Source organism: Primulina eburnea, chromosome 3 (assembly GCF_022965805.1).
Source record: "Primulina eburnea isolate SZY01 chromosome 3, ASM2296580v1, whole genome shotgun sequence".
In the NCBI taxonomy this organism is placed as follows: Eukaryota; Viridiplantae; Streptophyta; class Magnoliopsida; order Lamiales; family Gesneriaceae; genus Primulina; species Primulina eburnea.
Genome location: NC_133103.1, coordinates 21,563,644 through 21,581,832, shown reverse-complemented (window position 1 = coordinate 21,581,832; position 18,189 = coordinate 21,563,644). Strand labels below are relative to the sequence as shown.

The window sequence follows — 18,189 nt, the reverse complement described above, 5'->3', positions numbered from 1 at the left end:
ACTTGTTATCATGGTTAAAGTTTGCTGAATCAATAACTCATTAGATGTGATCGATACTGGTGAGAATGATGTTGTTGTTGATGGAGGACTTGATGGTTGAACTAGGTGGACTAGTGATGCACATAACCCAAGGAATTTTCTAGTTTTCCTCATTAAGATTGCTTTTAAGATTTTATGACCTTATGCTTTTGAGTAATTTTGAGAGATTTAAGAGTTTATGATTTATTTTGAAAAAAAAAATGCTAGTTTTAGGTTTGGTTTGATGATTTAGGATTTTATATTTTGAATTGTTTTTTTGGATTTTCAAATAATTAGTTGATGAGCTTATTTTAAATGGTGGAAAGTATATATGTCCGAAATGCAGGCTATGCAAAATGTAAGCTTGATCGCAAAAGTACAAGTGGATCATGTCAGTTTCTAGGAGACAGACTGATCTCATGGTTCAACAAAAGGCAAACATTCATCGCCAATTCCACAACTGAATATGAATATTTAGCTGCTGGAAGTTGTTGTGCTCAATTTCTATGGATTCAGCAACAACTGAAATATTATGGAATAATAGTTGAAGAGTCACCGATCTTCTGTGACAACACTAGCTCCATTACGATTGCATACAATCCAGTTCTTCACTCCAGAACCAAGCACATTGATGTCAGACATCATTTCATCAAGACCGTGCTCTCAAGAAGGACATCACACTAGAGTATATCTCAACTAAACAACAAGCAGCTGATATCTTCACCAAGCCATTACCAAAGACTGAGTTTTCTTACTTTAAAAATATCTTATGGCTTATGATTTATCTTAACTGCTTAATTCAGGGGGAATATTGAATTTTAGTAAGTCAACTAATAAGATAGCAGTCAGTTTTTCATAAACTGAACTGGATCAGTTTCTAACTGATCAGTTGGTATCTGAATAAAATGAACTTATCTCATACGTTGACTAACTTTAATTCGATTTAAGTTCCTTAATTGAAATCGTGACCAAGTACAAATTATTAACTTAAAATTTGAATTTCGAACGTTTTATTTCTGTTTTTATCTAAATGCTCAAACCAGTTACTAAATTTAAATGATCATTGATTGAATATCTTATTTATTTGGTCAAAACCTCTCACGAACTGACAAGTGTACAAAATTTGAATGGACACGAGATATAAATAGAAACCGCCTCTCAGAAGTGTCTCTATTTTCAAAACTTATAGCTTTCATATTTTCAGAGCTAATCACTTGTGTTCTTCTCTCTTTTCAGCTAAATTCATTCAAAAGTTGGCTGTGGTGATAGCTGAATTGAAGACAAATTATGATCCAGCTAGTCCTACTGCCTATGAATACAGAGCAGTGTTTTAACAACTGCACTATGATCTCATCTCCCTTCAGATGAAAGTGAAAAGTTGAGAAATGAGACAACAATTATATGTTCCAGTACAGACCAGCAGTTCAAAATCAGCCGAGGAAGAAATTCCAACTGAGTCAGCTGTGGAGGACTTTCCAACTGAAACTGCAGAGGAGCAGCTGATGGCTCCAGTTGAAACAGAGTCAGTTGTGGTTCAAACAGTTGAACCAGTTTCAGAAATCCCTCCTGCACTCTCCACCGATGAACAACCCTCCTCATCTGTAGCATTGATTATCCTACCAGTTTCTGAACCCACAGTGCAGCCGTCTACATATATTGAAGAAGATCTAGCATTCGCAAATGTGGATGATCTGCTGCAATCAGTTGCTGTGAATATTCAAATGGAATTCAAATACGATTGATCTGCTGATGACGTTGTTGAACCTAATAATGATCACGTTGTGATAACAACAACTGAGGCAAAAGTTCAAACTGAAGCTATTCAATTACCAACTGAACAAATAATTAGTCCCTCATTCCAAGAACCAACAGCTGCAATTTCTTTGTCATCCATCGACCAGCTGCTTCCTGAGACTTCTTTATGTCAGAAGCCACTCTTCCATTGTTTGTTGCTCAAAAGACTGCCAAAGCATCCAGCTCTTCAACTGAACAACATGATCACCCTCATAGTCAGTTAGTTCAAGAATAAGCAGTAGAAGAACTCGCAGCTGATATCGACCAAGATGTTGCCCCAAATCAGCTTGCTGTCGTGGAATTTTTTAAAAAGGGAAAGGGGAAAGAAAAAGTTCCTACTGAAGTATTCTCTCCTGAAATGCCATTAGTAGCTGATGTGATGTTGGTCTCTATACTTTCATAACTGAACAACCTTGGCTTAAATATCAGTCAGATCAAATCTACTCAGCTGTTGCACTCTTTAAGTCTGGACACACTAAAAGATCACACCACGAAGGACATAAAGAAGCTGAAAAAGGATGGAATTTCCCTTTTCGACTCAGTTGAAAATATTAAACAAGAATCAGTTACAATTCCTACCATGCTCTCCTCCCAAGAACTAATTAGCAACCGGATTGATTTTGTGCACATAAGTATCTCTAAGAAGATTGACTTAATGCAATGTCTACTGGCTGAGGTATCTGGTCAAGTTATTTCAGCGTTCCTCCTATTCACAAAAGTGGTGGGTGTTGACAAAAAAAGGAAAAACAGAAGTCATAGGTAGTAGGAGCAAGCAGGAAGAAGAACTGAACTAGACAAGCCAACTGATAAAGGAACAACTAGAAAAAAGTCGAAGAAATAATTCGTGTACTAAGTCAATTGTTAGTCTAAAAGATTATTTTCTGTTTTGAAATGTTTGCACGAATATGTATTTACCTCTTTCAAAATCTATGAAATTGTTATTGCTAAATATGTATGAATCTGTACATTATTTTATCTACAATCCATTTTATTCTCTATCATTAATTCAAGAAATCTAAGTTTTGTCAAACACCGAAAATGGGAAAATTGTTGGAATATTATAAATTTTAAAGTTTGATAATAAGAGAACTGAAAAATCTAACTGATAGAACAATCAAATAATCGTAACTGAATACTTCGCTTGAACTGAATTGAAAAAACATTACCAACTGAAGTATTCGTAACTGATATGACATCAGTTACAACTGATAATGCCCAGCTGAGCTGATCAGTTGACTTCTAATCAGTCGACCACGCATCAGTTGAAGTATCACAAGACAAACTGGCAGGTCGTACCCAATCAGAACGGTTGAATCAGAACATAACAGTCTGAATACCTCGTACTACTGTAAGATAAAGTAACTACACGACGATTCAACATATATTTGTCATTAAATGTATTCAATACGACCGTTGATATCGAATACTATATATAGCTGGTCGAATCAGTTGAAGAAGGTTAATGAAAACAAGTTAACACACACGAAGCAATCGAGCTACAACCTTCAATCAATCGCAATACATTTCACGAGTAAATTTTCAGTTTACAGATCGCACACTCAAACTCTATATTAATTGTATTTATCAGTAGCATTCAGGCTACCAATTTAGAGCATTTCAGTTAATAATTGTATAAGAGTTGTTCGACTAAGAGTTTCAGTTTGGCAGTGTGTAAGACCAGCTGAAGTGGATTATTACAATTTGTTGTAATATATCAAAGTTTTTTAGTAAAATTTTATCTTCGTGATAGAAGGGGTGACGTAGAAACATTTGAAGTCTCCGAACATCTATAAAAATATGTGTGTTCGTGTCAATTATCATTTCAGTTTTACACTCTATCGACCTTAAGTATTCAATCTATATTTCAGTCACTTTCTGTACTTTTGACTGATTTATATTGACAAACAAGATTTTAGAATCAGTTCTTCAAAAAACCGATTCACATATTTGAAAAGAATACAAAAAATCTTAAGTGTTTATTCAACCTCACTTCTAAACGCTTAAACTCCCTTAACCGATCCTATTAGGAATATTTTGGTAAGATAGTAATCAATTTTTTTTCATGTACAATATACAGATAACTTATGTAAGCCAAGTGAAAGATTGTTGGAATTATTTTGTGGGCTTACATATTTTAGTTAATTATACGTGGACAAGCTATCTAATAAAGAACCCAATAAGGTGATCTAGTTAATTAAGAGTTTCCAAAATATTAAAAAAATTGGTATGCTCCATCTTATGTGTAGAAACCAAACCCAATTAAGTCTTCTACGATGGGTCGAAGACTACTAAGATTATATAAAGTTATGGTCTCCGAGGCACAGAGAATAACAGAGAATATATACATCACACATATTCTAGATTTCTCTCCTTCTCTCATATAAGGAAAAAATAAGGTGATCGATTCTCTGTTGTCTTGGAGGATTTATAACTCCAACGCTAGATCAATCAATGGATTCTGATATGCGTTTAATGTTATTTATATTTTCTGATAATTCGACATGAATTCTTGGCGTGTTATGATATATGGATTTAATCACATTATTTATAGATTTATTTTATTAAGTTCCAACATAACAAACTCAAACTCAATAGGCAAAAACTTGTGTGAGACGATCTCATGGATCGTATTTTGTGAGACGGATCTATTATTTGGGTTATCCATAAAAAAATATTATTTTTTATGCTAAAAGTATTACTTTTTATTGTGAATATCGTTAAGGTTGACCTGTCTCACAGATAAAGAATCGTGAGACCGTCTCACAAGAGACCTACTCAACTCAATAAGAGTATTTGTTTGAGATCAAAATTCGCATTTCCACTCCGTTGGTTTTTGGTTTATGAAAGGCTGTCTCGATCAATTCCATTAAACAATACTATTTTTTTTTTCTTTTTTATGGAACTAGATCAAGAATATGATATACTTTAGTATAGAGTTTTGGTCGATGCATTCACAATATTCTTGAAGTCATTTTTAGTTTTTTAGGAATTGATATTTATGTTTGATCATTTAACAAAATAGGGGTCTGTTGAGTTTTCGGCACAATGTTGTTGAGGGGTAAGTTTTTTTAGGCACTGTATTAGAATTTATTTTTCAAGGATCTAAAAATTATTCTATGTACTAAATATTGTAAAATTAGTGCAAAATTTTTTTTATGAAATGCTTGGAGCATGATAGATGACTGGTTAGACAAAATCTTTTGTTACATATCTTGGTTTTAAGCACCGCGTTGGCATTGTTCAATAGTTATTATTGTACAAATTTTTTTTGTTAAATCGTCTCGCAGGTCAATTTTATAAGATAGAATTATTCTCCGAACCGATTTATGAATACAAATTATTTTGATGTCAAAAATATTACATTCGCTCAATATATACATTAGGTCGATCCATGTCACGAATTATTATTATTATATCATTTTCCAAATTAAATTTTGAAGCCAAAAAAACAATCCAGGAATTGATTTGATTAGTTTTAGAGAGCTCTTCCTATCTAATCTAATTAAAAAAGAAGCTATTATATGCTGAAAATTTTTGACTCCAAATATATATTATAAAAATAATCAAATACTGAATCATCGAACATGAAATATACAAAGAAAACTTCAAAAGTAAATTAAAGTTTGGAATAAAAATTTAAATGATTAATTTAAAAATTGTTCCCGTTACCATATAAAGCCGCAAAAGGATCATTAAATGTTTGACTTTGGAATTTATAAATGTTTTCGAAGACTTAGTGTCAACAAATCAGAGTGGCGCAGCGGAAGCGTGGTGGGCCCATAACCCACAGGTCCCAGGATCGAAACCTGGCTCTGATAGAAGAGAGCAGCTTCCCGCGTTAAAGTTTTAGTTACAGATAGTTTAGTATTGTGATAATTACTTAACAAATGAGCTTGTCAGGCCAAAGGGCTGTGGGTCAAATGGTCGATTACCCGTTTCGCATGCGAGAGGCACGGGCGTCGATCCCCAAACGCTTGTTTCGATTTTGTATTTGCCGGTTTTCAAACCATAACATATACGGCCCAAAAAGCTTCCAACCAGTACTACTACACCATGCCGCCGCTCGCCTCCTCCTTATCCCTTCCGTCTCTCCGGTCGTTAAGAAGTCCTGAAATCCACCATTTCCCAGACCATCCCTGGAAGCTGAATCCATCTCCCGCAGGAATGCAGCCATTTTGTATTCGTCAATTATCGCTACAGTCCTACCTTCTTTCGTACGACCACTCCGGCTTCTGCATTCTCATTTGGCATCTGTACTCATTCTCCATCATTATATTTCATATATTAAGTATAAAATTGACACGATTGTTCCCTGTTTGATTATTGCTTTTTTTTTTTTAAAAATAAATGATTAGCAGGGCCAAAGGAATGGCGCAAAAGAAAAAATCTTACTGGTTCTTGTTGGCGCCTGTTGACGCATCGCGCAACTTCCTTCATTTTGCTTACCTCTTATCAAGTAACTTTCTTTTCATGGATTTGTTTGTTTGTTTTATTTTACTTTGGCATTTGATATTATCGGGGCGTGAAGCAGAGTTCAGCAAAAATGATTTGGAGGAGGTTCAGAAGCTGCTTGTCTCTTCCGCTATAGACTGTGTTCCTCCGGACAGGAATTCTTTTGTTGTACTCCAATCCAAAACTGGAGTTGAGGTAACTTCCTTTTTTTCAGTTAGTTAAACCTTAAAAGTCATTAGATATTGTTTTCTCCCTGTCCAAATGGTTTATTGTACCCTCGGTTTTGGAAGATCATTTCTGTGTTTTGAAGTCAATCTTGGATCGTGTATATGCTGTTTTTAAAATTTACAGAACTATGATATTAATTTTTGTTTCCGATTTGTTTTGTTGTACTGCAGTTTTTAAAAGCTCATATTGCGTTAAGAAACTGATAGGGATAATACATTTTTTGTGTTGTCCGGTGTCGGTGCAAATGTTCTTGCGTTGATCGCTGAACTAGAATGCTTAGCTTTGTTAAACTGCTGGATGATTATTTATTATTTATGCTCGTCGCATGAGATATCGTAATTGTTGTAAGAGCCGTCTGACTCAGTGGTTGAAGACTCATGCAACTCAGTAAAACACGAAATAACAGGAACTGGTCTAGGACCACTATCCATGTTTTGATTGCAAAATAGAATTTCAGTATGCATATGAGCTGGCTTACTATTGAGAAAAACCCGTTAACTGGGCTCCAGGACTTCGATAATCTTAGTTTTCAACTTTCATATGATTTAACATATGATTTTATCCATTATAGGTGGTTCTATATTATAATAGCGCTCACTAATTGAAAGGACAACCCTCCTTCGGTGTTGGAAAAAGATGATTGCTGGTAACTTAGCGAGAAGAAAATGTACGTTGCCGAAGTTTATGTTAGAGTAGGTTTCCATCAACTCAACTTGTGGCTTGGGTTTTGTTGACACTGATGTAAAAACGATCTTTGTTTTAATAATAATTTATGATTTTATCTAATTATAACATTTACTTTATCTCTATACCAATGCTAACATCACTGATAAAGTTCTTGAATATATAATAGGTACCATGAAGTCTTCCTCTCAACGTAAGACCATGAAACTCATTAGGAAGTGTTCCTCTCAACATAAAACCATGAAACTCATTAGAAAGTGTACCATATATTCTAAATAGATTCCTAGTCAAATCAACCGCATAAAAAAAAGATAAATTTTACTTGAATTTTAGACTAGTATATGTGATGTAAATGTCATGTTTCATTGATAAGGGTATGAAGATATCTATTCGTACAGATGAATGATCATTTGATAATTTGCTGAACAACTCTCTCTCAGACTGTCCAAATGGTTATTACTTATCGAGTGGAATAATCTGCTGTTATAGTTGTATATCATTAATCCTTAGACCCGAGACAATGTAGAGGCTCTGGTACTAGCATGCACTTTGATTCGTTTACCGACTTCATTGAGGGCAATCAAGTGGTGAGATTGAGTGTAGTTTCGAAATATATACGAGCAAATACATTGTAGTCGGGGATTCACTGTTTGCCTAGAGGTAATGTGGGGACCCGGACGCTAATCAAGTTCTTAATCATCATTGAGACAATTTAATCAATTATAATAAACATGGTCTAAATTATTTTTTTTAAATTGCAGAACGAAATGGAACACATGCAAATATACATATCAGTATTAAAAGTACAAGTCTGGTACTATATACAATCATTCGAGCTAAGGTTTAACAACTACATATCAAGTGTTCCAAACCCTATCTCAGATCAAAGTCCGTAGTCTCCACTCTAATCACGATCTCTCTTCATCTACTCGACCCTGAACCTGTCCCACCTGTTGTCATGCACACATACAAACACGAAAACAGCCGGATAACTCCGGTGAGAATAAAATCCCAGTATAAATCAATGAAACATGCAATCATATAAACAATGTAAAAGCATGTAACAAATAACAGTAATATGTATCAAATCTGAAAACATAATCAATACAAAACTGTCAATCATACTCGTGACTCCACGTCTTAGACTAGACTCAATCCTAGTCTAGGGATCCCGGTTTCCAGACGTTGGTATTCCTATATCGAACATCAGTAATAGAAGAAAATCCAATTCTATCCACTTCGATATAACCAAACATCCGGTGTCTTGACCTATCCGTCTTGACCTATCCGTCACAGATTATGACACTATCGCCAATTCAACTATCTTGTGACAACGTGCAATGTGCCAGTAACGGTTCCATCACTATAGGCACTGATGTCACAAGATCACTCGACTAATACCTGCTTTCTATACATTCATATAACAAGCATATCAAATCAAATCAATGAACATAATAATAATAAGTATGTGATTTAAGGAAACTCAAGTATATCCTACTCGAGTCGATCTCCCAATACCACATTGACTTATACCTTTCTTTCGTTGAAGTTTTGACGACGTTCAAGTCTGGAAGTCGAAGCCTGTCAATACTCTATCTGGAAATGACAATATCAATTATATCATATCAATATACTGCTCAATTCAATACCAATATGATTAATCTGGATTTAATTCAAAATCAATCGGCATAACTGCACAATCCCGATATCCCGGTCAATGCAATCTCAACAGATATTAATTACAATCCATAACCAATATCCAATACAATCGGTAGTCAATCAACAATCCAATTCTGTCCAATATCAATCGATATATTCTGAAAAATCATAACAATTTCATAATCAATCTGTTTCTCCATCTGACTTCGATTCTACGATGTCTAACATGCCAAGAACATCATATATGAAGTGTATTCAATTCCAATAATATCATAATTTCAAACATAATCAAACGTAACAAAATTTATGTCCAATTGAAGCCTGCGTCGATAGGAACACAGTACTGAAGTCAGATTCAAAATCGAACGGACGAATTTCTCGTAAATCAAACGGACGAATTTCTCGTATATATATATATCCCGTGCATGTCCAAGGCATGTGGCTAAGTCTTTGTGCTGCACGTCTCGCGCATATGCGCGACCCTCCTCGGCGCATATGCGCGAGACAATATGTCTCGGCGCGTCTGCCTCACGGTAGCTCGCGCATATGCGCGCCCTTACTCGGCGCATATGCGCGAGGCCCTTGTTCATTTTTCCCAACTCTCGGGTACCCTTGCGTACAAGCGCGAGGTTCTCTGCCCACTCCGCGCATATGCGCCCGGCATGAACCCGCATATGCGCGAGGCTCGATCCTCATACATAATCCACTTTCCTTTCCGCCTATCCCGGTCCGATCCAATTCATCTATAATCACCTCAATTAATTAACAAATCATTTCAGATTAACAACACAACAGATCTCGGGCATTACAGGTAAAGATATCATATGTGATCCGATGAGTTAATAGTGCAAGGTGTCTCTAGCTGGAGCAAGAAATGTGTTTTAGGGAAATGTCTTTTCCTAGTTACACATACGATTTCACTTTTTAATCAAAGATACATCATATCATTATCACATTCATATGCATCTTTCAATATACCAATGGCTGCAGATTCGATCGAGATATATGAGTTGAAATGATCATACTGTAAATTAACCATAACTTAATATTCTTGCAGACACTATGAGTGATATTTGGGAGATCGTAAGGCAATGCTACTAGATGCTCTTACCATGATTTGATAGGTGCAATCAGAAATGAGTTATGATATTCTTGATTAAAGTGTTAATAAAAATAAAGGGAAATTGCATATACTACCCTCGTGATATCCCGAGTTGGCATAAATCTCCTCGTGAAAAATATATCATCTAAAAACTCCCTGTTTTTTTAAATGTCCAGCTTATGCCCCCTCGCCAGTATGGTTTATACAACACGCGTCTAAAGTTGCGAATTGTCATTGTTTTATGAGTTTTGTTGTCTAAAATGCCCTCGTTCGGTATAGAAATAGAAGACCTTTTCTTCTTCTTCATTTCGCGACTTCTTCATTTTCCCATTTTAAAAACCCTACATTGATCCAAAATTATGAATCCAAATGTTGATGTAAGATATCCCCAAACTCCAATGTGCAAGTGCAATGTTAGGGCAGAGATTAGAGTTGTTCAAACCGAAACCAAACCATCGAAGGGACGTCTGTATTATTGTTGTTATTCTAAAAAATGTGGCTATTTCCGCTGGTGTTTGCCTGAAATTGTACGAGGTGTTGATGTTGGAGGTTCCTCCGAAGTGAAGTCTGAGATGGACGCTGGGAATACATCGACCTCAACGCCAAGGCCAGCAACTGAGAGCTCACCCGACAACGGCAATGAAGAAGTGATACTTCAATTTAAGATTTTTAAAGTCCGATCCAACACCTAATGTAGCTATTAAAAGATTCAGTCATGTTATTAACAATAACATCAGAAAATGAAGAAAGAAGGAAATGAGACCTGGTCCAATGAGCAGGTGGGATTTTGTTCAACCATTCAGCCGCAGTCTCATGATCTGGAGAAGTCTTTCTATCAGCTGCTTCTATTCTTTTCATCCACATAGCAAACTCATTCTTGTTTGTTGTACTTGCGGCTGCCCACAACATTCCTTTCAATTCTAAACCAGGATGCTTCCTTGCAAAATTTTGGTACAAATGGCGTACACAAAATCTATGTTCACACTCTGGTGCAAGCTCATTAAGCGCCTCTAACAGCCCCTTTTGTCTGTCACTGATGAATGTCCATCTCTCGAATCCGATGTCTTCCAACAACTCATTGATGAACCATCTCCAATTATCAAAATTCTCCACTTGCACCACTGCCATTGCTATTGGGAAAACATTTTCATTTCCATCTCTGCCAATAGCTACTAAAAGTTGTCCACCGTAATTTGTTTTCAAGAAACATCCATCAAGACCTATAACAGGTCGACAACCAACTAAAAACCCAGACTTCAATGCTTGAAGACTAAAATACATTCTTTGAAATGTAGGCACAGAAAATGAGTGATCCCTTTTTACTATAATCTTGCTACCTGGGTTATATTTCCTAACGGTCTCACAGTAATCCCAAAGTTTAAGATATTGATCTTTAAACTTTCCTTTAAGTTTTTCTAGAGCAGCTTTCTTGGCCCTGTATGCTTTATATTTGCTCACATCTACATTACATTTTCTTCTTATAACTCTTTTAAGCTTCTCCACTGGAATTGTAGGATTCTCGCACACAATCATTTCAATTCTTTTAGACAAATATTTATATGTCGCCAAGTTGTTGCTACTGGCCCTAACACATGTATGTTTTCCAGTAAGAGTTTTTACCTGAAATGTTGGCCCTCCCATTACCAAACTGGCATGCAATCTCCATTCACATCCGGCTTTGCACACTGCAGTAACCCTACTTTTCTCATTCTTTTTAAACACTAGCTCCACTCCAGATCTCACAGTCCAATCAACAAGAACACTTCTAAATTCGTGCACATCTTTGAATTTCATACCCACTACCAGTTCAAACCTTTTCATGTTCATTCTGTCAGAGAAGAAATGATGTTTTCGACAAGCTTCCTCATCATCAGAACTTGCCAAACTAATAAGTTCATCATCTACCTCAATGTCGCTATACCAAAACTCTGTGGCCTTTTCATCTCCTTCATCATTCTCTGTAGAAGATTCTGAATCCACATCCTCATCAGATTCATGAAAGCTACCATCTAATGAGTCTTCATCATCTCCAATTGAAACATCATCAAGTCCAATGTGATTATCATCTATCGGGTCACTCCCAAATGACTCACTTGTCCCACCTTCATTATCATCAGTTGCATTCAGTACTTGTGGTCCAGCCTTTGTATCATCACTTGGATTACTTCCAACACCAATATTTGCATCTTTCAGTGGAGTGAAATAATTTTCTTGTGACCACAATGTTATAACACTATGATTCCTAAAGCACTTACACATCGTGCGGATCTCTGCATCACCAACAATCTGCACCATTTCAGTGGTAAATGCATTTTTCGGCAATTTAAAGAAAAAATGCGCATTCATTTGTTGTCCTCCCGCCGCTTTTAACATATCAAACAAGTCATCGAGGCAAAACCTATCAAGATCAACATCTGGAATAACAAATTTCTTACCACCTCTGTCTCATCAAATTTCCCACCATGCCACAACTCAATCCTAACTGTTGATTCCATGATGTCTATATGCTGTAAAGAAAAAACATTAACTTACTGAGATAACCGACGAAAAGCCCACCCAGCTCCAACGCTTGATTTCGAGAAGCTTAGGGCAAAAGCTTCATCGGATTCTTACACAGCAAAAATGAAAATGAAATAATTGAGCTTATTATTTAAGGAGGGGCATTTTGGACAATAAACAAATTTTGTTTGACTAAAAGCATGGTTGGCATGCGTGAGCTGGACATTTAAAAAAACAGGGAGTTTTTAGATGATATATTTTTCACGAGGAGATTTATGCCAACTAGGGATATCACGAGGGTAGTATATGCAATTTCCCCTAAAAATAATGAGTCTAATTAGGGTAAGTCCGAATAAAATAATGTTATTGTGAATCACACGGAGATGTGTACCTACAACTAATTGTATCTCTGAACCGTTGAGGGTAACACAAGTATCGAATTTTGTATTCTCGTTTTTAAGTCAAAATTCAAGGAGTTGAATTTGATAACTAAAGTTTGATGGAGATCAAACAGAAAGCCTATAAAAAAGTTATAAGCTGATTCTATAATATGGAAGAAATGGAAGTTAACTTAATTGCTAGCAGACCTCACTTTCTTTATTTTATTTTTGGTTTTCACTCTCAACCACCACACACAATCTTCCCGCCGCCGACCGCCGCCGCCAGCAGTCAGAAAAATAATTAAAAAATTTAAACTTAGTTTTTTATTAAAAATAATAATATTACTTTGTTAGCATAATAACATTAATATGATGATGAATATTTATTAATTGCACATTATCTAAATGATATTATATTTTGTGCTTAAACATTATTTAATTGCACATTTTGTATAAAAATGATTATATTGCATGATTATCTATAAATAAATTGCTTAAAAAAATTCAACAGCCTAGGCGCCGCCTCCCGCCATTTACAACCTTGGAATTTTAATTAATAAATTAAGAATTTTGTTGAGATTAGGAATGGAAATCATAGTGGCGTACAACTTGTGTATTTTAATAAATAGATTATCAAAAGTTGATAACACATAACATTAAAAGAGGATGATCATGCTTCTTGAAGAAGGCCAATATGAGCCTGTTCCTGGATGTGATCCAAGAAACTTCAAAGAAGCATTGTTTGATGCCGATTAATCTAAATGGCTTGAAGCCATGCAGTCCGAGATGAACTCCATGTATTCGAACCAAGTATGAAACTTAATAGATCCACCTGAGGGTATTGTTCTCATAGGATGCAAATGAATTTACAAAAAGAAACTTGGGGCGGATGGGAAGGTAGTGACCTTCAAAGCAAGATCGGTAGCAAAATGACATATTCAAATGGAAGGTATTAACTATGAGGAAATCTTTTCTCTAGTCGCGATATTCAAGTCCATTAGGATATTCCTAGCCATAAAAACGTGGTATGACTATGAAATATGACAGATGTATGTGAAGACATCGTTCCTTAATGGCGACATTCAAGAAGAGATTTACACGTCTGAGTCTGAAAGATTCAAATCAGTAAGATGTAAGCATATAGTACGCAAACTTCTGATATCCATATATGGACTCAAACATTCATCGAGGAGCTGTAACTTCAGATTTGACAACAATATCAAAGAGTTTGACAACAATAATAGGAGTGCAGTGACATTCTTAGTACTTTATGTTGATGACATACTACTAATTCGGAATAATATAGGAATGTTGCAGTCATCTAAAGTATGGTTAGCTTGTAAATTCTCTATGAACGTTATGCAGTGTTCTAAATGGCGGTTGAGGCGGCAGGCGGCCCTCGACCGCACCGCCTATACATGAGGCGGGTGTTTTTGTCGGCCTAAGCTATATAGCGTTGGGGATGCGGATCGAGACGGCGAGCAGGCGGGCTAGGCAGCGAGCAGGAGGGCGAGGCGGCGAGTTGGCGGGCGAGGCGGACAGTCAAGATTTTGAATTTTTAATCAACAATTTTAAAAACCTAGTCAATGTTAACTAATTTTAAATATCAAAAACCTAGCATACCTCACTTTCTTTATTTTATTTTTGGTTTTCACTCTCAAGTCTCAACCACCACACAGTCTGCCACCCAAGTATACCTCACTTTCTTTATTCTATTTTTGGTTTTCACTCTCAAGTCTCAATCACCACTCACAGTCTGCCACCCACTGACGGCCGCTGCCGAGTGCTGTCAGTAGTCAGAATATTTAGGTTAGACATTTCATATTTATTATTTATCATACTTTTTTTATAATATTTCAGATTTTGTGATTTCAAGAATTAATTTGTTTTTCCTATTATTATTTTATTATTGATTTATTGTGGAAGATTAATGACGGAAAAAGATAAACAACTGGAGTTGGAATTTAAGCTAAATTCTAATGATATTGTTTGGGAATATGAGGTGTTGTATGATAAAGAAAAAAAGGATTGGATCTCATGCAAGTTGTGTAAGAGGCTTATTAAAGAAGGAGTTCATAGAATGAAGCATCATATTCTTGGTATTGTAGGAAAAGTTGAAGTATGTCATAAAGCATCCGATGATGACAAAAAAAGATTGAGAGACTACTTGTTCTAATCATGGATAATCGATTGAAACTTTGAAATTTAAACTAAGTTTTTTGGTATATTACTTTGTTAGCATAATAGCATTAATATGATGATGAATTTTTATTAATTGCACATTATTTAGATGATATTATATTGTATGAAGCTTCTTTGTGCTTAAACATTATTTAATTGCATATTTTACATAAAAAATGATGACTATTTGTGATTATATATATTGCATGATTATCTATAAAAAATTACTTAAAAAATTCAACCGCCTAGGCACCGCCTGGGCACTTCCTAGGCGGTAGGCGGTCACCGACAGCCCCACCACCGCCTCTCGCCATTTACAACCTTGACGATATGACCGAAGAATCTTATGTATTAGAATACAGATCTATAGGGATAGATTAAAGAGGATGCTAGGGCTCACTCAATCCACATATATCGATAACATACTGAGAAAATTCTCTATGAAAAAGTCCAAGACTAGATATCTCCCAATGTATCATGATGTGACTCTATCCAAGTCTATGTGTCCTAAGACTAATGAAATGATAGAAACCATGAGCCACATTCTATATGCGTCTACTATAGGCAATATAATGTATGAAATGATATCTACTCGACTTTATATTGCATTTGAACTGAGTGTTGCAAGCAAATATCAATCGAATCTCGGTCCATTACATTGGAAGGCCGTGAAGGACATTCTTAAGTACTTGAGAAGAAATAAGAATCCGTTCTTGGTCTATGAGAGTGGAGAATTAAAATTGGAAGGTCATACTGATTCTAGCTTCCAATAAGATATGGATGATTCGAAATCAACCTCTGGATTTGTATTCAAGCTCAATGGTGGTACTGTCTTTGGAAAGAGTTCCAAGCAAGACATCACAGTGAATTCAACCACTGAGACCGAATACATAGCTGCATCGACTGCAGCATATAAGGGGGTTTGGATAAGGAATTTCGTTCAAGAGTTGGGTGTCATTCCTCAAATGGTTGATCAAGTCCTGGTCTACTGCGACAACATCGGTGCAATTGCCCAAGCATTGGAACAAATGTCTCATCAGTTATCCAAACATATACGGAGAAAGTTCCACATAATCCGGGAGATTGTGGGAAGATGAGACATTTAAATAGAGATAATCGTCTCTGTAGATAACACTGTTGATCCATTGACAAAGCCTCTACCAGGACCATTGTTTGAGAAATATCATGAAGCAGTGGGTCTAAAATCTATGGATAGTTGGCTATAGGGGGCAAGTGAGAGATTGTTAGAGTAAGTGCTCAACAAGACAACTTGTGGCTTGAGATTTATTGACTCTGATGTAAAAACAATATTTATTTTAATAACATTTTACGGTTTTATCTAATTATAACATTTACTTTATTTGTACACTTATCCAAGCAGCATAGATAAAGTTTTTGAATACATAATAGGTACCATGAGATATGCATCTCAACGTAAGACCATGAAACTCATTATGAAGTGTACCATATAATTGTAAATAGTTTCCTAGTTGAATCAGCCGCCTAAAATAAGGATCAAGGTCGCTTGAGCTTGAGACTAGCATATGTGATGTAAACATCATGTTTCATTGGTAATGGCATGAAAATGTCCATTCATACAAATGAGTGATTATTTGATGATTTACTGAACAATCCTTCTTTGGACTGTCCAAGTGGTTATCACTTATCGAGTGTAATAGTCAGCGGTTATGGTTGTATATCATTAGTCCTTTGACCTTGAACAATATAGAGGCTTTGCGTACTAGCACTGCACTTTGACTCGTTTATCGACTCCATTGAGGGTCATCGAGTGGCAAGGTTGAGTGTAGTTTTGAAATGCGTAGGATCCAATGCTTTGTAGTCGGAGATTCACCGTTTGCTTACGATTAAAGATATTCTATGTGATATAATGAGTTAATAGTGCAAGGTGTCTCTGGCCGAAGCAAGAAATGTATTTCAGGGAAAGGTGTTTTCCTAGTTACACATACTATGTCCCTATTATTACTCAAAGATATATCAAATCGTTATCGAATTCATATGCAACTCTCGATATACCAATGGTTGAAGATTCGATAGAGATATATGAGTTGAATAGACCGTACTGACGTTAATCATAACTTGAGGTTCTTGCAAACATTATCAGTGATACCTAGGGGTTATTGGGCGATGCTACTAGACGTTCTTTCCATGATCCAATTGGTGCAATTAGAAATGAGCTATAACATTCTTGATCAAGTTGTTGATGAAAATAATGAAGCTAATTAGGGTAAGCGCGAATAAAAATAAATGTTATTCAGATCTCATGGAGATGTGAACCCATAGCTAGTCGTATCCCTAAATCATTGAAGGTCGCACAAGTATCGGATTCTGTGTTATTGTTGAGAAATTCAAGGAGTCGAAGTTGACGACTAAAGTTTCATGGAGATCAAATAGAAAACCTATAAAAGAGTTTATAAGTTGATTCCATAAGATGAAATAAATTGAAGTTGACTTAATTGTTAATTGAGTAAGGAAAGTGGGACTGCCTGTTTTGGTGAAGGAGTTCACAAAACTCACAACTGCCAAACATGGACAGTGAAAATTTTGATATTTGAAATTTTAATTTTATTATATTAACAAAATTTGTATCCTTGGTATATCGACGATGTCGGATCGTCGATAAGAGTTATACTGAGTTCACAATTATTTATTTAGTGAATTTTGAAATTACTAATTAAATAATAGTACTAGTAATAATGATTTCTAACGTGTACTAATTCTCATGAAATATTTGAGATGGTTCTAGATTTAATTAACTAATGAGTTAATTAATAAAATAAATAATTGTTATTTAATTTAAATCAATATGTCTATGCATGTATTAAAAGTGCATGTTGAAATATATTAATATTTGTATATACTTTATAAGGTGATTTAAAGAAGTGGATGTATATATATTATAAATATATCATATATTGTCAAAAGTTGATAAATACATGATATAATAATGATATGAGAATTTTAATTAATGAAATTAAGAGTCCTTGTGAGACTAGGATTAGGAATTATAGTGGTGTACAATTAGTATATTTTAATAAATAGGTTATCAAAGGTTGATAACACATAACATTAAAAACACAACACAAAATTCCTGCTTCCCTTCCCAACAAGTTTCTGCCAGGCCAAGTTTTGAAGAAAAAAAATTCAGCCGAGATTTCTTCCTTGTGTCGCCAT

At 35.4% G+C, this 18,189-nt stretch overlaps 1 protein-coding gene, 1 long non-coding RNA gene and 1 other non-coding gene across 4 annotated transcripts; 2 read left to right on the top strand and 1 right to left on the bottom strand.

Moving 5' to 3' along the window:
• The first annotated feature begins 5,558 nt into the window (after nt 1–5,558).
• TRNAM-CAU (transfer RNA methionine (anticodon CAU)) lies at nt 5,559–5,630 on the top strand. The gene has a single exon. It is a non-coding gene; the product is annotated as a tRNA-Met (tRNA).
• An 83-nt stretch (nt 5,631–5,713) lies between these two features.
• Nucleotides 5,714–7,001, top strand: LOC140828412 (uncharacterized). Of its 2 annotated transcripts, none has more exons than XR_012117185.1 (3): nt 5,714–6,065; nt 6,171–6,268; nt 6,344–7,001. It is a non-coding gene; the product is annotated as an uncharacterized lncRNA (long non-coding RNA). The 2 variants fall into 2 exon arrangements; XR_012117184.1 differs by having other exon boundaries at nt 6,168–6,268.
• Nucleotides 7,002–10,436: 3,435 nt separating this feature from the next.
• LOC140827088 (uncharacterized) lies at nt 10,437–15,311 on the bottom strand. Its single transcript, XM_073189695.1, has 5 exons — nt 15,284–15,311; nt 12,470–12,545; nt 12,193–12,377; nt 10,701–12,039; nt 10,437–10,590 (listed from the first exon to the last, which is right to left on the bottom strand). The coding sequence occupies exons 1-5, from the start codon at nt 15,309–15,311 to the stop codon at nt 10,437–10,439; spliced, it is 1,782 nt and encodes a 593-aa protein (XP_073045796.1).
• Nucleotides 15,312–18,189: the final 2,878 nt, after the last annotated feature.